Source organism: Labrus mixtus, chromosome 12 (genome assembly GCF_963584025.1).
Source record: "Labrus mixtus chromosome 12, fLabMix1.1, whole genome shotgun sequence".
Taxonomy (NCBI): Eukaryota; Metazoa; Chordata; class Actinopteri; order Labriformes; family Labridae; genus Labrus; species Labrus mixtus.
In genome coordinates this window covers 13006262-13031779 of record NC_083623.1, presented here as the reverse complement: position 1 = coordinate 13031779, position 25518 = coordinate 13006262, and the positions used below count along the sequence as shown (strand labels likewise).

Here is a 25518-nt window from a genome sequence, read left to right as displayed (position 1 = left end):
TTAAAGGGATCAGGATTTGGAGCCGGAAGCAAAGGAGGAATCCCTATGAAGGTAGGCGTGATGTGTGTGTGTGTGTGTGTGTGTGTGTGTGTGTGTGTGTGTGTGTGTGTGTGTGTGTGTGTGTGTGTGTGTTTAAAGGCAAATTATATGTACACAGTAACATGTGTTCACAGCCAACTCACTGGAAGATTCAAACAGTTGATGGTGAGATGAGGAGCTAAAACGGAGAAAGTAATGTGTGAGCAGTATGAATTAGAAAAAGAAGTGCGGTTCTGTAAAGAGCAGTGTTAGCCTGGATTCACTGAATGAGCTGAATGGTGAGCTGAAGTATAAATGGACCAACTTGCCACTGCAGGTGATGCTCTCTGACTTTTACCTGTGTTGGTAAATGTTTTATCACTGCAGACTGTTTTGTTAACCGGTCCAGCTGTTTGTCATCGACGTTGTGGACTGCACAATGAGACGTTCTTAAAGTTTTCATTATCTTGAGTTGGGTTTGGTCAGATTGATTTTTGTGTGATTATTACGACGGAACAACCAGGAAGGATTTGCATTTATTTTCAGTTGCACGGTCTGTTTAGCTAGCACACAACAGGATGATAATATTACAGTAACATGCCATTATTATCACTCATCCACCATTTAAATAATTGAACCTGTATCATTATATAATTAATGAGGGGGTTTCATATTTGGAAACACACAACTTATGCATTGCATGATGCATTCAATTAGTCTGAACAACTAAAGTCAAAAGATAGAAAATAGGTCCACTATGTTCCTTCATTAGTTTTTACTTGTATGTTTTATAAATTGGACACTTTAACTGTAGCACAAAGGTTTGATTGTGGCTAATTTGTAGGCTGTTGTTTTGGTTCCCACTGTAGTAAAACATAAAAATGTAAGACTTTATATTGTTGGCAGTGTTGTGTTTATTGTATTAGAATTGGTAAAGTATCCCCTATTCTCTAACTTCTGGTTGACTATCTGCATTATAATATTTATTGATAAACAACCTGATGAACAGATTACTTCATTGAAGTAATAAGTTGTGCAAATGCTGAAAAACAGGGTTTAAAAAAAGATGGTTGGTAAGAATAAGGCATGAGTTCAATTTGAATAAAAGAAATGTGACTGCTTGGCCATCCTTTGTGTAGCAAGAGGAGAGGTTTTACTCATCTGTAGCAGGTTCTCTATCCCTTTGTGTTCTCTCTCTCTCTCTCTCTCTCTCTCTGTCTCTCTCTCACACACACACACACACACACACACACACACACACACACATTCACCAAACCTGAATGCTACACCTCCCTTGACCACCACTCTGATCTCAGACTGAAGGTGTGACTTTGCTCAGTATTCATCAACACATTTCTCTCTTCAATCTGTCAAACACATCTCACTCTCTCCAGCTATTCTTTTTCTTAAACCTAATTAATTGCCCATCTTCATTTATTACCTTATCCCTGTCAGATGTTATTTTGTAATTCATGTTTTTCTCTCTATGTTACTTAGCTTTTCTTCTAAACAGCTCCTGTTGACAATTTTCTTGTCATTTTTGGTCTTCTGCTCTGTTTCTCTGTTGAACGATGACTGTTAGCAGAGATTATCCTGTCATTGTGGTGGTATTTCGTACATTCATACCGATTTGAAATTGAATAATATGCCAATACCTTTAACTTAAAAAAAGAAAAAAATCAGTTCCCTCAACTTGAAATAGTTCATTTGGATGCAGATAAGGAGAAAAATGTAATTGTTTTTCGCACTGGATTTCGTTTCTTTGCTTCTTTATGTTTTAAAGAATGTATTAAGTGGTTTGCCAGTAGAGATAATACACCAAAAAACCTTCTTTATATTATATATTATCTTCATAATGCTTGATTCCTTTGAAAAGTGAATGAGGACTCTTGACTCTTTGATACTGAATCGGTTGCTTCTCCTTACAAAAGGGTTGATTTCCTACCTAGATCTCCATTACGAAAAAAAATCTCCTGTTTTTATAATTAAATAGTCACATTCATTTAGAGTAAGTTAAATTGAGAGCCCTTCATGTATATATATATATATGTGTGTGTCACTCATCTTATGACTGAACCTCTTATTCCCTCCCTCTGTCCCACTCCGTCCTCTCTTCTGTTCCTCCTCCTCACATCAGTCTGAACGGCCTTGTCGAGCACTGACTCATACTGCAGTCGTGACCAGGAGGTTTTTTGTCCTAACTGCACTCTTCTGGCTGTTTCTTCATCGTTCTCTCTTGACAGTTGGCCTTCATTTTATTTATTCTCAAAGTGTCAGCAAGTTTGAGTTGTTGGATTTCGAAATGTCTCAGGAATCGTTGCAAACTTTATAAACCACCAGCACCTAAACAAACTGTGTCTCACTGCCAGTAAACCAACGTTTCCTCTTTCTCCAGAAGACATTACTCACAGGATGTTTAAGTTCTTATCAGCTGTATCACTTCTTTATTTTCCAACAGATCTTATTGAGCTTCTGTCTTACATTTCCACTGATCTATTCAGGCAGATGATCGACTGTTAGGAGAAACGACATGTTGAAACAGGCCCTCTGCAATACAGGCGTTAAACGGCAGATGTACAAGACCCTCCTGGGGGGGTGTTTGTGCCTATCATGATTGATGTTCAGTCAATTTTATTTTTGTGCAACATGTGACACAAAAATCGCAGCTGTTCACATCCTCCAACAAAGCAAAGAGCTGTCAATACACTTCCTAAATTCACAAAACTATTCCAAGCTGGTTCTGTATCTAATCAAGAAGGGATGGCAACACTTGCAGGGATTGGCTTTTTTATGCTGAAAAAAACAGAGTACTTTGAACAAACATGTGTGCACCAAATTTTCCTGTAAGTGAAGCAAGAAAACATTTTGTGATGAGAGGGAGGGAATGCGATGGCATGGCTTAATAGACTCACTTTAGACATGTGTTGGTCTTTGTGCTACAAAAACAGCAACCATATACACTTCTGTTGATAAATCTGCATACGCTTGTACCAACCGTAGGGGTTTACCAATTTGACTTGTCGGTCCAAAGACTCTCAGCAGAGCGCACAGAGACATGACTGCTGTGCATCTGAAGGGTCACCTGCTGTAAACTCGTCAACATGAAATGCTTCCATCACAAATGATTTCAGTTGAATTATGGGGGTCTGTTGGTGGAAGAAAATAGACCTAAAGTCCAAAATATTAAAAGTATGATCATTTATTGTTTATATATTCATTAAAAACACATTCTATTGGATGGATAGGCCGGATCTTTGTAACATAACAATGAGTAAGGTCTTTTTACCTGCTCTTTTGTAATGTTAACAGACAAAGAGTAAGGTATTTTACCTGCTTCTTGTAAAGTGTCTCGAGATAACACTTGTTATGAGTTGACGCTATACAAATAAAAGTTGATTGATTGATTGATTGATTCTATTAAGTTTTTTTCTCTAATATTTTCCTGTATTTTTTTATGTTATAGCAATATAACATCCATCCATCCATATAAACAGCACTGTACATCCTAAGCAATTAATGTTTTCTTGCTTCACTTACAGGAAAATGTGGTGCACACATGTTTGTTCAAAGTACTCTATTAGGCTATTTTGAATAAATGATCATACTTTTAATATTTTGGACTTTAGGTCTATTTTCTTCCACCAACAGACCCCCATAATTCAACTGAAATCATTTGTGATGGAAGCATTTCATGTTGAATTAAATAAGTCAGCCTGATTGTCATGATACCCAATCTGGGTATATGATTCAGATCTGACCAACATCCAAATCTGGTTGTTGTATCCCTTCTGAAGACCTTTTGGAATCGGGATGGAAAGACTTGTTTCTGCCAATAAAGCATTTTAGTCCATAAGCTTTAAGTCTCCTCGGACAGACGTGTCTGATTAATGAAACTAATGTCATTTTTCTGTTCTTCTCTCAACATGATCTTCTTCTGGGACCTGCCTAATGACTTCTTTCTGACCCCTCTGTGATGTTGGCTGTACAACTCAACAGGTAAGTGCTTTTACTTGACTCACTAAGACTTGGCAAACAACCTTACAGACCTCAGACTTACAGCACAGTTTCCTCCACACTCTTCTTTTTTTTTTTCTTTCTGTTGGATCAAGACACAAGCCAATTTCCTGAATCATCGAGGGTGATGCAAAGCACTGATGATTTATAGATTTGAATTATGGCGGTATCCACACAGCTGGAGGAAATATCTTTGGGAATGGGGTTAAATGGGGAAAACGGGTTCGGAGTACTTTGTGTAAGAAAGTGTGTGTCTCTCAAGTAGTGGAAACGGCATCAGGGTTGTCCTCTCGACGTGGGAACAGAGAGTGAAATAGTGCCTTGTGTGTGTTTGAGATCATTAACCTCAGTGTTTTGTCAATGCTATACCATGCAGAGCCCGCAGGCGCCTTTCTGTTTTCCTCTCTCTGTCTTTGTATAACACACACATGAACTCACAGTAACACACACCCGTACTGCCTTTGCCAACCACCCACAGCGCCTCCAGTTCAGCGCAGTGTGCATGAAGTGTTTTCTCACTGTAGTGCTTTGACCTGCTCTCACACCCCTATGACCCATATCACTTCTCATCACACTGGTCTACTTTCTCTACGCCTGCAGCTACATGTGACCTGTCCAACCAGTCCAACCATCCTCCTAGACCCCACATTTTATACTTTTAAATATATTACTACAGGAAAAATAGTTATTGTAAAGAAGGGGAATCTCCCATTCATAATTCGTTTTTTTGGACTTTTTTTTGGCAGTCTGTTTAATTTTCTTTAACAGGCAAAATGTATTTGATCAACATCACTGTGCCACTGTTTTGTCAAAAGCTATTGTTCCTTTGGAAGATGTTGAGTTAGAGAGTGAGAAAAGGGGTTTTATCCAGTAATAATAAAATGTTCTGTAATACATTTCAAAATGTGTTCCTGTATTTAAATCTTAAAAGGGACCAAATCACTTTTTAAACTAGTGAAGATGGATAGTTTTAAGCTTCTGGTAAGTTACTGCAGGTCAGACTTGCTTTGGTTTGCTTACGCATTGATCAAAAAGCAAAAGCTCTTAATTTGTCTGTCTTGGCTGCCGGTGTGACAAATAGTTTGCCGGTGTGACAAATAGTTCTCCTCTTTTGTTTCCAGTGGTAAAGGCTGGTTTTTAATAGATTTTTTTGTGGTTTATGTCTGTGAGTGCTGTCAAGATGTGTGTTCAGGTGTACGTTAATGTTAAGGACAATTAAGGCTCTACTAGAGTTTCCTCCACTGAAATGAAGTTAAGTGTGTAGTTTACACGTGTGTGTTTTTGCATCAGAGTGCTGTAGGCTACACTCAGACCCATCTGTGTCTGTACAGGTTATTAACTCCCCCATCTCAACTCATTACATGAGCCTTTGGGCAAGAGTTTAATGAACTCGCAGTTCTCTTTCCTCCTTTGTTTTCTTTCGCGGAACATGAAGTGTTTGACTTTGAATCGAATTTGTCAAGCGATCAAATGGAAACCAATAACACTTTATTTTCTCTGAAGAAATTAGCAAAAAGATGACACATGCAAGAATCAGAGTGAAAACTTGTAGAGCAAGCCTCTTTCGTTATTATTTTTTATTATGCTGTAGGCTACATTCAGACCAATCTATGTCTGTACAGGTTATAGCCTAATCTAATTGTCAGTGAGAAAGCAAAGTTTGTGTAGAGGCAGCGCTCCTTCATGTTGGGAAATCTGAAGTGTTATGCTTGAGCTCTCATGATGGAGACACTGTAGTCTAGACGTGTGGGAAGTTCAGAGACTGCACCGACAGTTTGGGAGAAGGGTTACAAATAACTGCATTCACACAGTAGGCCGAATCGAAGCTGTACCCCTCACTTGGCTATGTGAGTCAGTGTTACAGTACAGTCTGCTGACTTTACAACGGCCCCTTTAATAACAGCCTGGGTACTATGGAGGCTGTCGTATGTTCTGGGAGAATGCAACCTTTCTCTTTACATCTGAAGATTTAAGGATTTTTTTTGTTTGTTTGATGACATAAAAAAATGTTCTTTTCAGTGGGACGGCTTTTCATCTTTTCCTCTCCATATTGTTTTTGTCAGTCTTCAGTGTGTCACATGCAGTGAGAACTTAATACTTAAGGGTTTTCCTTGGCTTTCAGACAGCCTGATCTGTAACCTCAGGGTGGTGGATTTTTCATGAGATTAGACCAGTGAAGGCCCAACACTGCCATCAGGCTTAATCCCTAAAGCTTTTTACAGCACAGTTTACTGCTGTTCGGACAGTTACAGAGAGTCTGTTGTTTTGTCTGTTTTATCCAACACATTGTGGTAACTGCTTTTGTTTTCTGATTACAGTATGTTAAACACATGGATGCATAAGTCAGGGATGTTTTTATTCTGTTTATACTGTTATATTATTTCAACATTTGGGACACCATATATTTGCATTATGGGAAAGGTAGTTTCTAAGTGTTGATATTAGCATATTCTTTAAAAAAAAGTGGTCATGATTTCTCCGCCTGTGTTTTTAGGATTTTGCCTAATTCGGTGTTAAGGTGAGGTTGCCACTTCAACAAGTAAGCTATAAATAGTTTGTCAAGCAGCTTTAAAAAGACAGGTGCATGAAGAAGAAATAGAAAGTATAGTTTTCAATCAATTTTTTTTTTTTTAAATATCTGTACTTGAATTTGGTAGAATATCAGTCGCTTCAGCATAACCTACAGCTGTTTAAATGATGGCTGAAACTTGAATATGCTGCCGACGGCAGCCTGAGAAAAATTACTTTTAAACCTCATACAGTGCAACCAAATGGAACACAGAGTCCAGCTGTGATGAAGGTGTTCTTCCCAGAAACCTAAGCTGGTCTGAACACAGTCAGAGGCCCTGGAGGAGAAAAGGGTAGTAATGGAACTTGAGATACAATGAAAATACACAACACCGGTGTTGGATTGGGCTGCATGTCATGTTCATTTCTCAAGTTTGAAGAATAGCATTCTTTGGCTAGTAACTGAGTACATGTGAGTTGTTATGATGTCTGTGAGATGTATGGTTTGAGCACCAAAAGGGTGAGTTTTCATTGTAGATTCATGTTGTTGTCCTGTTTTTTTTTTGTCTGGCTGCTGCAGGTTTTCATAAAACTGGATTTAATGTGTGCAAATGGACAATCACATATACAGTTATTACAGTATGAAATGTACACCCAGACAAATGGGTGCCTTTAAATAGACATAGACACACACCTGTGAGCAGCCTCGGACATATGAATCCAACCAGACAGACGCTCACACACTCAGAGGGAGAGGCCCTGTACTGTGTTGGTGTGATAGTCAATGGGTGGGTGGCCACGACTGGTGGCCTTTTTGGCTTTTGGTTTTGAGGTGGGCTGAGAGTTTGTGTTCCACTCCCTCAACACAGAAACACAAAGACCGACTGTGTTTGAGAAAAGAAAGGTTGCACAATTAAATGAGGAGGATAAAGGCTCAGAAAAGGGGAGAAGAACAGAGTGAAGAAATATTTCTTGGGATGGGATTATTTGGAGTTGTAAATAAAACTTTAGATTGTCAAACAAAGTAAAGCAGGTTGGGGGGGGGGGGGGACAAAGGGACATGGAGAGATTGAGAGATGGAAAGCGGGAGAGAATCAGAGGGTGGCCAGATGGAACTCTGCACCCAAATTCTTGACAGCTCGTGGGAGGAATACCTTTGGGGAACTCCATTTCTGATGTGTGCGTGTTTGGATACGTGCGTGTTTTGACAGTCTTGTCCCGCGATGTTGCTAATCATAGCATTGCAAGAATGAACTCCCACTTTGTTTATGTCAATCTGTGTGGGTGTGTCTGACCCAGGCGCTCAATTTTGACCCAATCTATTGTGTGAGTGTGTGTCCATGTGTGCGGTGCGCTACCTCATTACACCCGTGGTTTGCCTGTAATGTGCCTCGAAAACACTGCGAGTGTAACGGCTGTAAGTCTGGCCTGCCAGCTGGTCTGGCCAGCAACTGCTGATCTGGATTCTGCTTTAAATCCCCAACCGACAAGACGACTTGCTTTGGGAGCTGTTCTTGGATCAGGAATACAGAAAATAAGCCAGCAGGGAGGGGGGAAAAAAAAGCACAGACAAGAATGTGTGTGTGTGTGGATATATGGATGTTTGTAAAATAAAGCTGGGGTCAGTCCAGCATTTAAAGGAGGCTTGTGCTGGGTTGATGTAGTGCTATGAGCCTGGATAAGAGGGATGAGCTCAGAATAACGGATGGTTTTGCATACCGTGTGTGTGTGTGTGTGTGTGTGTGTGTGTGTGTGTGTGTGTGTGTGTGTGTGTGTGTGTGTGTGTGTGTGTGTGTGTGTGTGTGTGTGTGTGTGTGTGTGTGTGTGTGTGTGTGTGTGTGTGTGTGTGTGTGTGTGTGTGTGTGTGTGTGTGTGTGTGTGTGTGTGTGTGTGTGTGTGTGTGTGTGTGTGTGTGTGTGTGTGTGTGTGTGTGTGTGTGTGTGTGTGTGTGTGTGTGTGTGTGTGTGTGTGTGTGTGTGTGTGTGTGTGTGTGTGTGTGTGTGTGTGTGTGTGTGTGTGTGTGTGTGTGTGTGTGTGTGTGTGTGTGTGTGTGTGTGTGTGTGTGTGTGTGTGTTCGTTCGTCAGACAGCTCACAGCTGTAGAGGGCAAAACGCCAGACCTAAAGTCGGCCCCTATTGTCACGGTAACGGTCGGGCCTGCCGTCTGCTCAATCAGCATAATTTACTCAGTCTCTCACTCTAGCTGTCTTTTGTTTTCTGTCTCAATCACTTTCTCTCTCTTTCTCGCTCGCTCTCTTCCTGTTCGTCACTGTCTCTCTCCCTTTTCTTCTTTTACTCTCATCTCACTTCAATCGCTCTCTATTTTGTCTTCTTTTACGGTCCTCCTCTCTAAATCAGTGCCAAAGGAGGCACTGAGTGCATGTTATTTGAAGAGTGTTCAATTCAAAGTGCGTTTCACATTTTGCCACACACATAAACATTTGGACACACACACACACACACACACACACACACACACACACACACACACACACACATACATAGTCTGTGCTGTAAGGCTGCTGCTACTGTTATTTCACACATCCTGCTTTTTATTGGAGTTTTCCTCTCACTGTGTGCTTGTTAAAGACTTTATACATGTAAACACATGGTGTATAATACTCACACCTCTTAGCAGGCTGTAAACCGGGACATGCTGATTAAAACCTCACTTTTACTGCCGTCCTTCGTCTTTATAGTTTATTGTCAATGCATGTATATTTTTGTGTTTATGTGGATTTTCCTCACTATTTCTGCTTTACACTCCCTGTCAGACCCACACACTCCCACACAAAGAAAACGCTTCAGGTGGGGACTTGGTCACACCTGTAGTATTCAGCTCCTCGTGGGGTTTGCTGGGTGTGTCGTCAGATTTGGGCTCCTGGTGGGCTGCCAGATTGGCTGTCAGCACATGAGCTGAACTTTGTCTTCACTTGTGTCTGACTCTCCAACCCTCTCCCTTTTAGATTCAGCATGCCCCATCCCCAGGGGGTCCAGTTTAATGTGGAAAACCATGGCCTGGACTGGTTGATTTGATTTGATAAAAAAGTGGTTGAACATCAGTAAAGTTAAAACAAATGCAGATGTTCGAAAGATTCATCTATTTCCTTTCCAGCGTCATATTATCCAGTGACAATAACCCTAGAGAAGGACAATGACTGTTCCCAGGACGGTTAAACAACAGTAATTATTTATTGTTTGTGTTTCCAAAACAATCCGTGCTATGGAAAGAGGTCTTATAATTAGCAGTGACGACTGAGGAGCAGAAAATGTCATCAGCACAGACTCTGCTGGAATATCACTGTGGGAGCGAGCTGTTGAATAGGCACACGTGTTTTTATTCAGCATGGAGCTGCCTGTTTTCACCACGCTGAACCTGTGACACAGCATCCAGTTTACAAGGATGAACTTTCATACACCCAGGCACATATACGTATGCCTACCCTAGCCCTAACATGGCCACATGTCTGTACAACATAAGTGCAGAAACCGGACTGAGGGAAGTTTAAACAGGTGATGGTTGATGTAATGGTGAGAGCGTAAATGTATATAAACATACGTTTGCACGCCACGTTGGCATGTTTACAACTTTTCAGTTTGTATTCATGTCTGAACCTCTCCAGTAGAATCTAAACATTCTTCTGTCCTGATCGGTGCTTCCCCTCAACCAGCTGCTGTCACCACACGAGTTTGATAAACACACACACACACTGAGCACATCCTTTGTGAGATTTAAAAAAACAAGTTTAGCAACATGTCAGAATTACATAAGCCCCGGGTTAAACACTGTTGCAATGACAAACATGCTTCCAGCACGTCTCTAATTCTCTTCCTTCTTCAGGATATGGAATACTAAGTGATAAGCAGTTTAAATGGTTAGTAATGATAACAGGTTTGAAAAAATGAGTGTACAGTTGAAACTGTTCGCTGAAGTAAAGGATAAATGGTTTCAGTAGATAGCTACAGAGATGTAAAAGCAATTGAAAAAGTCAAATTGTTTGCGAAAAGTGATGGTCGATTGTCAGTACGTTTGAAATGCATGCTCCGCCTGTAGAAAACTCTATGTGGTAGATCATTGAAATACATGACCCTATTTAAATGATGTTTGGTTATATATCATGTATTCTCTAACTTGTATTAATGTTTGTCTACATACGACTTTTATCAGCTCTCAACATGTGTCCGTACAGTTCTCGACTCCACACACAGACGCACACACACACACACACAATCAGCCTGCAAATCTCACTCTGAGGCTGCAGCGGCTTCAACCGCCTGTAAACTGCTTTGTAAGCAATATTCATCGGCAGCACATTTTACAAAGTCATCCAAATGACCCAACTCACGTTTAAATGTTTCACTTGCGATCCCACTGTGGCAGCGCTCCATCCGAGTGACATCTCTTAACATAATTATTAACTTTAACTGGCTACTTACAAAAGCTTTTATATTAGGATACTTTATACTATTATATAAAATACATTCTTCATGAGAATGAGTACTGAAAACCAGATCCTTTTCTATGACATTCTCTTCTTTGTTACATACTTGATTTGCTTGTGTATGAATATTGTGAAACTGATGAAGAGTGCATGTATTTTATCTTAGTTATTGGCATGGTGACATGGAAGCATGAAGAGTTACCCAGGGTGTAACATCCAGCTCATTCTGTGCAAGGTTTCCAATTCTGTAATGTGCTTCGGAGTCATTCATCTGCACAATTAAGGTGTTCAGAGGATACATTAGAGTCACATTATTTCTCTAAATATGAGTCTTCTCTCTGCTCTTCCAAATGTTCAGTATCACTCACAGTCCTATTTCTTCCACTATGGAATTGACCACCTGTCTATCATTTTAAGAATACCAAAGTCTGCATGAAAGCTTCAATGCATGTGCAACCACATCTGGCCTCAGGTTTGCTGGAAAAGCTCCTCCACTCAGGCATGACTGATCAGGAATGCACAGAGTCGACCGCACCCTTTCTCCCCTTCAACCACTGGACGCAGACCTGTTGGGCATGTGTGTGTATGTATGTGTCCTACTCAGATTACAAGAGTTCATTTGTCTTGTAAGCTTATAGTGCCACTCCTTTCTCAAACTTCCCTTCTTTTCATGCTATGGTATCAAGTCGCCGTTCTCTCTTCCCCTCTCTGTCTCTCTCTCTCCCTCTCCCTCTCTCTCTCTCGCTCTCGCAGAACAGAGACGAAGTTTCTCACCTCATAAATCTGCAGCATGATGACAGGGAGTCCTATGCACCCTATATATCTGATCATTTACATACTAGAAGAAGAAGTGCGCTCTCCAGCCCTCATGCTGGACTCATCTGTTCACCCAGTCCGTGCTTCTTTTTCCTTTGTCTTTAAGATTGTGAATCATGAAGTTTGTAAATGTGTGGGAACCAAACCTCTGCCCGTATTTGTGCACCAAACAAATGTGACTTACTTATATGCAAACTTAAGCCCTTAGTCAGCTGCTTTCTGGAGTAAGAAAGGTCAAAGGTCAATCTACCTGCTTCACTTTTCTCTTTGTCTCCATGGCTAAACTGCACAGACATATACACACCAACACATTCTTAATTGACGAGTCACAAGAGCGGTGTCTGAGAATGGTGCTCCCAGCTAAGCCAGCAGCTTTTACTGGAGAATAATAGAATTAAGTGACATGCACACACACACACACACACACACACACACACACACACACACACACACACACACACACACCTTACTTTCTGCTAGAATAATAGATGTTGGGATAATGGAGCACGTGGCCACAGGAATGAGGGGATTTGTCTTCAAACTGGAGTGAATTGACAAGAGTTGACTACAGGGGTTTCAGGGATTAGGTGCTGTCTAAAACCTCCACACAGGCCCCTCCGTGTATGTGTTTGTGTGTGTGTGTGTGTTTAGGTTTGTGTGTCCTCGAAAGGGCTGTTCTACAGAGGCCAAATATAGACCTTGAATGTTTGAGATAGCCGAGTTAACCATGATCAAAGATTCCTATCTCTGCACAAAACCATGGCACACAAAAATGCTTAATTCCTCCATAACCATGAGCAAGTGTTGTTTATTGACTGTAGGCTTGTGTATACAAACACACTGACAAACGTGCACACAGTTTTCTGGCTCACTTAACCTGTAGATGACGATCCAAGGCTCCTCAGAGTCTTCAATCTGATGGTGTCCCCTTGTGGTTTGAAATAGTTACTACACATGAACAGCGTCAGACAAAATGAGTGAAAGATAAAAATGATAGAAACTTCTTGTGAACATGTGAAAAAGGCATGACATACTTCTTTAAACAAATGTTAAACTGAAAACATTGAATGTTGAAATATAAAAAAACGTGTAACACAAAGTGTCATCAACCTCTTAACATTGTCTTTGTGTACCGTTTGAGGTAAACACTGAGTAAAAAAAGTTTTGTTGTTTTGTTTAAAGAACAATAGGATAAAGGATGATTACATTATAAAAACAACAAAGACATATAATCAACTATTACATATTATTCATCTGTTACATATAATTTTCCATTAAGAAAAAGGAAAACAGGGAAATTTAATTTGTGAGAGTTTAAGACCTCTACTTTTATATTAATGTGGCTATCAAACCAGAATCCCTAATTATTTAATTATTTAGCTTATTATATAATGATGGACATTTGGACAGTTATGTTTTGCTGTAAACAAAACATTTTAACACTGTGGTTTAAAGAGTTTGGCTTTTTTTCTTAGTAATTCCTAAACAATCATCTAAAAATGAACAAGTTGTGTTAGAACAGCTTGGATGCAAGTACAATTAGGAAAGAATTATTGTGTTGCTGTAGTGTTTCTTTATGTTACCAATGATGACTTGGATTACACATAACAGACTTCATAGCTTGAAAGAGAATCAACCACCCCATGTAATACCATCCACCACCACCAGAGGGCTTGTTGCTGGGCTACCAGCACGTCCCTGCCCTGCTGCACCCCACCCTGCCCAGCCTCCCTAGAGGCCTGAAGTTGCTATGCTGCTAACCTGATAGAGGCGCACTTTATGCCATGTGACTCACTTTTCCCTCATCCTCTTGTTTTATTATCATTTTGTGGATTAGTCACTTTTATTCTCTGTCATCTGCTTCCTCCTTCAACTTTGTTACATAAGTAAGTACTGCCTTTATCTGTACTGATGGACTGTGTTTGCGGAAGGGAATATTTCTCTTGTGACCTTGTCTCTCTGTTTACGTGTGTGTGTGTGTGTGTGTGTGTGTGTGTGTGTGTGTGTGTGTGTGTGTGTGTGTGTGTGTGTGTGTGTGTGTGTGTGTGTGTGTGTGTGTGTGTGTGTGTGTGTGTGTGTGTGTGTGTGTGTGTGTGTGTGTGTGTGTGTGTGTGTGTGTGTGTGTGTGTGTGTGTGTGTGTGTGTGTGTGTGTGTGTGTGTGTGTGTGTGTGTGTGTGTGTGTGTGTGTGTGTGTGTGTCCATGTTCATTGCAATGACACACTGAACAATAATGATTAAGGTTAACCTCACGCCACCCGTCAAACCTCCCATCATTCCTTGAGGCAGTTTAAGTGTATCAAGCCACATATGAGGTTAGTCTATGCACTCCAGTGACCCTGTTGGGGCTCAGATGGCTAACTCAGTGAGTTGTCCTGTACACACACACACATACACTCTCACACACACACACACACATTCACATATGAATACTTGTGGCAACATAAGGCCACACAGCATATGAAAGCACTATACATTCATGGGTTCCCACCACTCACAAATCTTGCAATTTCTGTGACATGTCACATAATCCCACGTTGAAATGAGAAAGCAGAGTCTCTTGTGTATTACTGTCAGCGTGAATGATGCATCACCTCTTTGCAAAGCCCCATGGGAGTCTGAAGAGATCTCCTGCACTATGTGGCCACCAGCACTTAAGTTACTATAACACAATTTAACATTATTCATGTTCACTCAAAGGTGCTCTTTATTAATCCTGTTTATGTGGGATTGCCAGAGGACAGTCAATGACATCTGTAAGATGAATAAAAAAAAGAGGTTTCAGACCTCACACGGTGTTTTATTTGTAAAATATAATCAGTTAAATACGAGTCAGCCGTAAATAGTTGTATAGGTATTGCATGTTTTTGTCCCAAATATTATCTGCATTTAGAACCAAAGTGTGTTGATGAGGTAGATGATTATGAGGGAGGGATAGAACACACATAAGGTATATATACTTCAGTATCAGGGGACAAGATTAAGAGCAAGATAAATGATTCTGTCAGACATGCTGTCCAGCAGAGGTGAAGGCTAAGCTCTCAGGTTCAAACAGAGGTCAGGGCTCGGAGGATTTTAGCGTTCAGGTCAAACAGTAGTCAGGAGGTGACAGCAGATAATGGTCTTCACAGTGAAGATAAGAAAAGCATACAGAGCAGACACCGAGAGGGCAGTTTGAGGACATGATACAGCAGCTAATCTCTTTCTGTGTGATACTTTTTGTTTGTTTGTTTGTTTGAAAATTGTTCTAGCCTTTTGTTTTTAGAACTGAGAAAACACCGCTGCAGTGCTGACTTTTTTGATGAATCTCATCCAGATGATCAGAGACTCTGTGTGTATGAAGTAAGAAATGTTCAGTATAAGCACGGGAGACAAACTGGTTGTTAAAGCTTTTCACATTAGTGCACATCGTGTCATTAGTTTCTTCACATCCAATGCTCCAATCTTCCACTCAGTTTGATGAAAAACAGGCCAGTGTTCTTTCCTTCACACTGCTGATCAACACACAGCAGTGAAGTCATTCCCTCCTTCGTGGAGGTAATAATTGGAGCTCTTCCAGCACATTCCATACTACTGTGACCATCTTTAAAATACAGCTCTTAAATGACCAATTGGCTAACAAGCATTTACTTTTAGTATGTTTCTCATCTTCCCAGCGACTGCTTCTTCCTACTGTAAAAAAAAAAATCTTCCTAAGTTTTTCTTTCTTCTGATGTTTCTAACTCATGAGACAAACCCTATTTCTTTTTAAAGAATAAAAAAGAATAGGTAGTGTGCTGATACCTACCATGTATTCCCTTCTTTGAATGCATGGTATTGATTTACGACATCAGAAAAATACAAAGATTAAAATAGGAATTTTCAGTGTCTTAGTGAATCTTACCGACCTTCACTATAAATAATACAAAAGGGATAAACAGTGATTACCAGGAAATCTCAGTTCTGCTCTACAGCAGCAGAAAATGTGTATATAATATTACACACTACTCGTATACACAACACATCGGTCTATCTCACAAGACGTATGTCTAAGTAAGAAGTAGAGGCCTCTTTGCCCTTCAGGGAAGATTCCAACACCTACTGAAGGAACCTAATATAGCACTTACTGTACACTAGAACACACACACACACACACACACACACGCAACATACACACATACAGGTTGACTTACATTACCTCCCTGGAGGTGTAACCTACTTAACCATTTTTATTCAGGCCTAAACATTTTCCTTTAACCGTACCTTAACTTTAACTTCTCTATTTTAAAATATCAATCCAACATTTATTTTTTACTAATTTCTTATTTTGATCGTACCAATTTTAAGTTTTGGAATCCTGTTGAGCTCTCAAAAAAAAAAAGAAGTCACTCCTACCAAAAGTTATGGCTTCAATTTTTCTCCCAATATGCATCATTTAGACAACAACACACACAAACACACCGGCATCTTTATAACTGTCGCAGTAAATGTGGGGTTCTGTCTGGTAATAAAAGCCTTCCTCTGTGGTGTAGCTGAACCCCTGTGTTTAACTAGCTCTGTGAGTGTGTTACCACTGAGACACACACACACACACACACACACACACACACACTCAAACACTCTGAAACAGTACTTACGGAGATTTGGCAGACGCACTCAGCCAATCCTTTTTTTTTTTTTTTTTTTAAAGGGGATAAAAGAAAGACAATTGTGGATTTTTGGATGAACTGAAAACTTTCATGTGTTCACTCAGGTGTTTATTTATTTACGTTTTGTGTGACAGTGTCGGGTTAGTGCGCATTGATGTCAGGTGTCGCCAGTCTTTCTAGTCTGATTGGGTTACTTGGCAACTGGACCGCTCTAATGTCACTACCCTGACATCTTGTCTGTTTCACCCATCTGTGTGTGTGTGTGTGTGTGTGTGTGTGTGTGTGTGTGTGTGTGTGTGTGTGTGTGTGTGTGTGTGTGTGTGTGTGTGTGTGTGTGTGTGTGTGTGTGTGTGTGTGTGTGTGTGTGTGTGTGTGTGTGTGTGTGTGTGTGTGTGTGTGTGTGTGTGTGTGTGTGTGTGTGTACAGTAAGTGAGTGAGTTGTAAATGTTTATTTAGAATGATATATCTTCTGGTTGGCTCAGTAAGCTCTCCTTCATTTTGATTTAATTACAGGATTTTGTTTTTTTAGAGTCATGAGTTTTATCTTGAAAATCAGCGGTTTAAAGCACACTCTCAATCACGATATCCAAACTGTTGATTTCATATAATTTAGCTTTAATTATGACTGAAGTTCTCAGTTTAGTCCATCATTGTCTGGTCTTTGTTTCCCCCCCCCCCCTCCCTTTGTCTCCTGTGTTATCATGTGTGAGAGGAATGTCCCGGACTGTAAACCGTGGTGTGTACAGTTTGTTTAAACAGCAGCTTCTTTAGGGTCTGTATCATTTCTCTTGCTATCATTGCCTCGTGCCTCTAATGATAAAATCTAATCCTGTTATTGTTGTCACGCACTTTGTTCTTTGACTACATGTGAGCCCTGAACTTGCGGTGCCTTTTGCTAAAAAAAAATGCTTTTGCAGATGAAATCTTAAATGTCTGTAAACTCATTTTGTCCAGTAGTTTAGATTTGTTTTACTTTAAGAAAATGACTATTTTATACAGAACATCAAGTGGTTTACTGTTAAACAACATTAAGGTGATAAACTCCCCTACAGCGGACCCAATTAGATACATTAAGGGACTCAATATGTATTTCATATCTGACGTCACAGAGAAAAAAAATGCAGGGTTAAAGTGTCCTATATTTAAAATGTAGTTTCTTTGCATGTGTCCTCATTCTCAATGTTGTCTAATTTAGATATCCAGTTAATGTCTTCTCTTACCACAGAACAGCTCATCTTTATGAGTACGTAACAAGACTAATTTTAACAGAATCACATGTACACATTTTCTTATTTCTTAAACTCATTTTCAGGTCTCCAAGTGCAAACAAAACCCACCAAAAATCAAATTTTTTCAAGTTGGCTGATGCTATTTCCTCTGTATTTTCATCAGTATAAATAAGATGGATCAATAAGAGGGCAATACAAGCTGATATGAGGAAGACGGTAATAATTACAGTAATAGAAGCCTATGATTTTACTCTTAATCCATCAGTATCTCCAAAAAATGTACTAAATGATACGTTAAAGAACATAAACTTGATCAAGGTCTCATTATTAGGAAGTATAGAAAATGTTAAAATCAAAAGCTTATTTGAATTTTGACTGGAAGCTGCCAAACCAAAGCTCTGACATGTCCATCTCAGCAGAGAGATCGATGTAAACATTGATCATTGTAACTGCTGTCTCTTGTCTGAGTGCAGCTTTGAGGGAATCAAAACGAGGAAATTCAAGAAATGGAAGAGAGGTGGAGGTTAAGCCAGGATGCTGACCTCTTATGATGAACTTTGACCTCTAGATTCCCTTTGGGAGTTATGGCAGTAAAACAGCTTTTCCTTCTGAAAAGAGGAAATCAATAGACTCAACTGCTCCTGACTCTGTGTTTCTATCTTTTGCCCTGAATATCTTGAGTTTCTTCTATATCCTCCTGGTAGTTAGAATTGCCGAGGGGTAAAATTTGTTGTCATCTTAGCCAGTAACCCTTTACTGTATCACTCATTTTTATTTAATACCTTGTGCTGATCCCCTTACCGCTGCACGGTAGAGAGTCATTTAGGTTAATAATTAAAGGACTGCAACGTTATGTGTCATCAGAGGGCTTCAAAAAAGACATGCATGTGTGTGTTTTAGTGTGTTCATGTGCTCATGTTTGTAAGTTAAGCAGGCAGTTGTCCCTTTTTTTGTAAACACAGTGCTGAGATGGTAGATTTCCTCTCTAAAGGGAAAAAGAAAATGAGGTCGGGGACCTGCTGCAGCGATGGGGGTTTAAGTCTAGGTTTACACCACATCCCTTCCACAGATCTTGGATCAGCTTTCAGTGGTGTAATGGATCCACAATAAGGAGTTATGGCTTCAAATTAGCATCTAGGTGGAAGCTACTTCCTCTCAATTTCTGTCTTTAGGTCTAATTAAGATTGGGCGACTGGAAACGAGAGTGAAAGGGACTGATTAGGGTTTACTGTGGCTCGTGTACTTTACACACACACACACACACACACACAAACACACAGCACTGGCTTATTGTCACACCTTGGTGGTCACATGCTCCCTCTGGTTATACTTGGGTGAGAAAACTCCACCTCCCAAACATTCTTTCAGCACCCCATAAAGACTTTGTTTTTGTCCCAGAGGGCCTCTGTGGCCTTTTTTTTTTTTTTTTTTTTTAAACCTGCCTCAACTATATGTTAGGCAGCTAAATATGTGTGGTTCATCATGTTTTACACTCAAAAATAAATACCCATACTACAGCAGCAGAGTTTTCTCATACACCCATGTTTGTGTTTTTAATCAGCCTGTTGCTGAGTCATGTTCAGTGTTGACTTCAGGTACTTTAAATTTGTGGTTAAACCTGTTGCTTCCAGCACCTCGGGCAGAATTTCAGCTACTGTAATACTATGAGAGTGTCTTACCATATATTTAAACTCACAGTTAAGTGCTTAAAAAAAGTCTCTCAATGTAACGCTTTCCTTGAGCATTGTTCCTCCTTAGAGATATTAGAATGAAGCAGCAGATTTACAGTCCACTCATTTATTTGTTTGATTGAAAATGACACTTTGTGCAATTATTTGTGCAATTAGGACTGAAAATGTCTCTTTTTTTTGTCTTAAAAAGGAAGCACCTCCTGAAGGGTTAAAGACGACAAGGATAATGAGGGCAGTAAAGAGAAGGAATAGTAGAAAAAAGGTGTGAGGAAGAGAGGGAGGAGTGGTTGTATTTTTTTGAAAACGGAGGCAGGGGAGGGGCAGAGAGCGAAGATCACAGAAAACAGAAGGAACGAACGAGGGAGGGAGGGAAGGAAGGAAGGAAGGAGGGACGGGCTTACTCATATTTCAGCACCGTGGCCACTAGGGTTGGGTGTAATCCTAACTCTGAACTCACAACACACAAAGTCAAATCTTACACACACACTCGCACGCTCGAGGAGTTCAGGGAATCCTCGCCTGCACGTATATTTCTTATCAGCCTGTCTGTGCGTCATGTGTTAAGTAGGTGTGGGCTCGCCTTCCTGGATTTTTGCTGCATGCAAATCAGCTGAGCTGAATGAAGATATAGATCCAGACAGAAGTTTTTTTTTATGTCAACAGTCTTTGTGCACTTTTTCATCATGCACCAGTGGCGACGATGAAACACCTGTGGAGGCGTACAATTCGAACACTGAGGGGAAACGAAGGTATTGACAAGAAGAAGTTGGTTGAAATTCTTTGGGAGCCCTGAGAAGCAGTGTCATCTTTCCCCTCTGGCATTTCTGCACTCACACAAACGTAAAAGAGGATCTCTATTTGGAACTTCTGGCGGGAGGATTTCCACATGCGAGTGTGTTTGAGTAACTTCATCAGGCTGGGAATAGACCCAGTGAGGCTGGATCCTGCTGCTCTGGCTTGGCGCTAAGAAGGTGTGTGTCAGCTGGTGTGTGCTAACAACTGGAGATAACGGCACTCAAGGGCATGCCTGTGCCGTAAACAACAACCGATGACTTGCTGTCATTCAAAAGTATCTAAGTGAGATTTGGAAACCTCTGTAATGCCTCTCCAAGGAACATCACAGCCAGCAGTTGAGTGTGTGCCACAGTAGATGGCTGGTATCAAGATTGCTTGATTGCATAATTAACTCTTTTTGGTTTGGGAATCATGCCCAGAGTCTTTAAACACAGAGGAAAAGAAAGGAAAAAAAACAAACCGTTATTTCAATCTGGATTCTGACACCGAGATAACTGACGGAGAACGAGGTTTGTTGCAGACTCCCACATCATGACTCTTACCTGGACAGACTCCTCTTCCAATGTGAAGGAAAACTGGGCTTTGGCAGAACTTCTGAATTCTGAATAGCATTTTAGCCTGTGTGCAGCTGGAGTTGGATTCTTCAATCAGATATGTTGGGAATTTGATCATCTGAACATAAGGTTTGTATCATCCATCCAGCTTAAGAATCTACATCTGATCATTATATGTCCAGGTCAGAACCTGGGTTTTAAAGACATTTCAATCAAACATCTTCTCGTGTTGGACCTTAATCTCCCTTGAATGAGGATGAGAGGAGACAGGAGGTCTGCTTCCTTTCGTAAGGAGAAACCTGCAGGTCTTTCCCGAGCTCTCAGCTGGCTAAGCGTGTCCAATCTCTCACGCCAGAACAGTCGAATCTTCCACAGTCAAAGTGAGCTCCACACCGTCCACACCGTCCACAATCGCCACACGTACTCACACACTCACCTTCATACCGCAGAAGGACACAAGGATGATGACGACGACTGGGTGTACAAGCCTCAACACAAAATAGGTGAGAGTCAGCAGAAAAATTGCATTTAAGCGGTTATAACATTTGCTCCCTGAACATATTTAGAATATTAAAGATAGCTTGCACCTGAAATCTCATTTTATTTAATTTCATTAAACAGAGTGTAAAACCAAAATTTCCCCTCGCGGGATTAATAAAGTATAAATTATTGGTAATGTAAGTAGAATACATGTCATCACCCCTGCCCGCTCAAGAGGAATGATTTCTACTGTGTTCAAACATCAGTAAAAAAGTCTGGGCAACGTAGGGATTACAGATGGAGTTGTTTCCTTTACATAATTATGCAGCTAAACCAAATATTTTGCGACATTTTTAGAGGTTTTGTGCACGTGTGAAACATATTTTTGGGGGAAAATGACTCTTAAATGATGTTGTATGTTTGGTTTGGCTGCATCCCAACTCGTCACAATGCTCTTGAATGGATTTTTGTTCTCGCACTCCGTCAGGAAACCAGTGAATGACTTGTTCACATGCACAAGCAAAGCAAGAAGTGGGTCACTGTCTTTTTATGGCCCCTTGTTCTCTGGCTCCACGTCCCTGGCACTTCCTGGTTGCTATAGGGAGCGAGCGCGAGTTGTCCAGAATCGGTGGACAGTAAGACGGTCAAATAGCACTTTGTGTGTGTGCGATAGGTAAACAGAGATGCTTCAGGCCGGAAGTTAGTGATGTCATGGGCTTGGTGATGTCACGGGCTGGTGGCGATGTCAGCTAAATGGTTTGGTGTGAGGGAAAGGGGTGGGGTGGGTGATGGGGGGCTTGCATTTCTCAGTCAGACCAACCTTTTCTTTAATTAGACTTTTACTTTATGTTTGGACGTCATCTTGGCTGAGGTAGGAATGCCATTTATACTTCTCTCTGTGCATCAAGAGTATTGTGTTTCTAGATTAGGCTCATCATTTATTGAACATGTCATCAGTTGCGTGTGTGTGTGTGTGTGTGTGTGTGTGTGTGTGTGCATGCATGTGTGTGTAACTGGTCACTGATGTCAATAGGACTCTGGGGACAATGGTTGAAACTGTAGCCTGACCTTTACCTGAAATGGAAAAGACTTGGCTGCTGGTTACTGTAGTCATGTGATTATCTTCATTAATGCTGACCCTTACCAGTAGTTGTTTCCAGCTGCAGGTCTGTTTCAGTAGCAAGGACAGAAAAATCATCATTCACTTTAAGCTGACTTATCAAAATGACTGTCAATACTCGTATATTGTTGTTGAGCTTTCTGATTCCACAAATGTTCCTGTGTTGAACGACTTCACAGTAGTTTGTGTTGTGTACAAATGGTAGTGTGGGCTACAGAGTAGAGTAGAAATTCAAACTAGCTACTGAGCCTATAGCAACCTACAGTTTTTTACTTCTCAGATTTGGTTGTAGTGTGTAAAGTTTTTTGGTCGGCACTTGTTGATAAAGTTTCTTAGAAATCAAAAACAAGCCAAGAGGATTCAGACTTATTCACATTTGAAAGATTGGTCTAGTAATGCCAGCGTAATGATTGATTTGCAAGGGCAGACCTGGGTTTTCTTTAGTCCTTTTGAATCAAACTTGTTTGCTCTTTTGTTTTTTGGACATAAACAAACCAAATTTTACTTGTGTGTTAACCAGTAGACCATTTAGAGTCAAAGCCTGTATTCACAATCTGACCTTTTCAAGCATGTTCTATTGTGGGTGTTGTAGTTTAGGACACGACTGAAACATATTTTTAAATGCATCTTGAAGTGTTTTTAAAAGACATGTGGTTCTTCCTCAGTGTCCATTTTCTGGCTCCTCTGGAATGCGGAGCTTGTTTCTGTTGTCATTTATGTCTCTATCCATCTCAGTCAGGCTGTCACCTCTGAACCTGCCCCCTTCCGAAAACAGCACAGAGCTGCACATCGCTCGCATGTTCGACAGTCCTCACATGTTTCACAAAGTCAAAGGGTAGACGCTGTGCTCACCATTTTAGAAATGTCGTCATCAATACCTATAGACTTTAGATATTCACAGAATTTTTTAAACAGCTATTTTATTTATCTTAAAACACGTGATGTAGAAGATATTTTTGAATACGCTTGTACAACCATCATGAAGATTTAAAAATATAAGCACCAAATTACTAATGATTATGTTTCTTTGAATGTTTTGTCTGCTAAATGCATCAGAATAGATATATAGTTAGATATATAGATCTATATAGAATAGATTATTTCTTTAACTTGTGATTTTTACTATAATGATGTTGATACTTAAATGTGTATCTATATGTTCAAGGAGGATTTACATACGTTTCATAGGTAAATACAGTATGTATAATGCCACGTCTCAATCAGGATGTGCCTTTATTGATGTTGTTTCTTTGTTTAGTTCTTGGTTCAGCTTTTCTATCCAATGTGACTGAATGGCACATCTTCTCGATTGTTGTTGACAAAGATGTTAACTTAGTCTGATGAGTATGATTTTCTCCATTGATTATCTGTTAGGTAGATTCAGGAAGCAGATCCAAATTAGTGGATACCAATCTATTTGAATTAACCATTAACATGTTTATTCTGAAAGGAAGTAAGAAAGAGAACACACCAGAGCATGAATAAATACATTAAGCAACAACAAGGCATGCCAGTGTAAAAGTCAAGCTATCAAAAAAATGTTATATGACACATTAGATTTGCTTTTACACTCATTTTGATTCCTTTCTCTGTCACGCAAACAGTCTGTATCTTTTTATAGCTAATTCTAGTCCAGAGACGGTGTCATAGACAGGGCAATATAAAACGATTCCCTCCATAGCTCAGACACAATCATACCCTCACTGTATATAGGCACACCACACAGAGGAAGCGTCTTTGGTTTGAACCTGAAGTATTTATAACATCTGGATATGTTTCCACACGCCTGCCAGGACCCATTACAAGACACATGGGCAGCCGCACGCCATGCGTGTGTATAAATATAGCCCTTAAATGAGGGCCTGTGGCTCCAAAACCTGCAATTTTAGAGCAGCTTCCAGCTTGACTAGTTGGGTGTTTGCCTCAGTTGCTAAGGCAACGGCTGCCCATGTGAGTGTTTCCTGGTGTGGTTTGTTTAGCCGTCCTACTGGGACTGCTCTAAACCAATCATGTGTAAGATACCCGTCTGTTAGACAAGCTGTGATTGGCTGTGCTGGTGAAGATGGGACTAACTTGAAATGACTTGAGGTTTAAAAATACAGAGTTGTGATTGATTTCATGAAAAATACAACAATACAACACAAGTTTCATAATACATCTTCTTCTATGTCTTTTAGTAGATCGCTACATGGAAGGAAAGGTAGAGAGGGGTGTGACATGCAACTAAGGTTCTTTCACAAGCTGAAACTGGCAAGCTACTCACACAAGAATAAAGAAATGCTTTTTTTTTTTTTTTTTGTTTATTTTTACTGTTCAGCCTTGATCTTCTGTGTTTCTTTAAGGTCGCCTCCTACAGCTTGAAGTCACGTTGAAAAGAAATGATTGATCTTTTAGCCTTGCGGATTAATGCTTCATTTTACTGTCTCTCTTCCTTTCTCTCTTCCTTGCTCTTTTAGTCATAGACACAGACTGACCTGATCAATCCCCTCCATCGAACCTATTGATCTCTATCTCTCAATCAATCTACTTTCACACATCATGGTTGTCACGGTGAACTAAGACTGTACAGTCTGATCTGGGATCTGATATGATTCCTTTACTGCTTCTTACAGTATACAGTTTGTTTTTGCACAGAGAACACTCCAAATGAACTCCACGACTCTGATTGTAAGCCATTCAGATTTCCGTTGTTGGCTCATCAGAGTGTACCGTGTTAACATGTGAATAGGAAGATTGAGGGATTTTAATATTTGGCAGAATTTGTGTGGTATTTGTTTTTCTATGTTTCCAGTGCATCACAGTGGTTTTACGTATGTTTTTGACCTTCATTTACACATTCCACAAAAAAGCGTTGACCTATACAGTTTCCATAACTCAGCAAGCCAGGGTTGTTGAAAAATGATTGAGCTATCTGTGAATTTTGGCTGTAAAAAATGTTCTGTTATGGCATATTTTGACTTCCTGTGAGGTTGGATGCTTGCTTGCGTGCACATATTCCTTGTGCACATACAGTGATACACACTGGTCATCATTCTGTAGTCCATGTGTAAACCCAGATTAGCAGATGATAATTCGCCGTAGGGGGGAGATGGGATGTATAAACCAGCAAATGCTCATTAAAGGACGGACTGGGAAATCTGCTGATGTGGCCCACAGCCCAGAGCGTATACACACACAAGCACGCACACAAACTTACTGTACACCTGAATGTATGTTTACACACAAC

General features: G+C 40.3%; 1 protein-coding gene across 3 annotated transcripts in view; it reads left to right on the top strand.

The window, feature by feature from the left end:
- The window catches only part of nhsl1b (NHS-like 1b), a 103148-nt gene that overhangs the window by 22679 nt on the left and 54951 nt on the right, over positions 1-25518 (top strand). Inside the window, exon 1 of one of the 3 annotated variants that reach the window (XM_061052057.1) lies at positions 19820-21195. The exons of 1 other annotated variant lie outside the window; for it this stretch is intronic. In XM_061052057.1, the coding sequence (XP_060908040.1) occupies positions 20943-21195 (253 nt within the window). In that variant the 5' untranslated portion in view covers positions 19820-20942. Of the gene's footprint in view, positions 1-19819; positions 21196-21987; positions 22044-25518 lie in introns of those variants that run through there. One more of the 3 variants, XM_061052061.1, reaches the window with a different exon arrangement.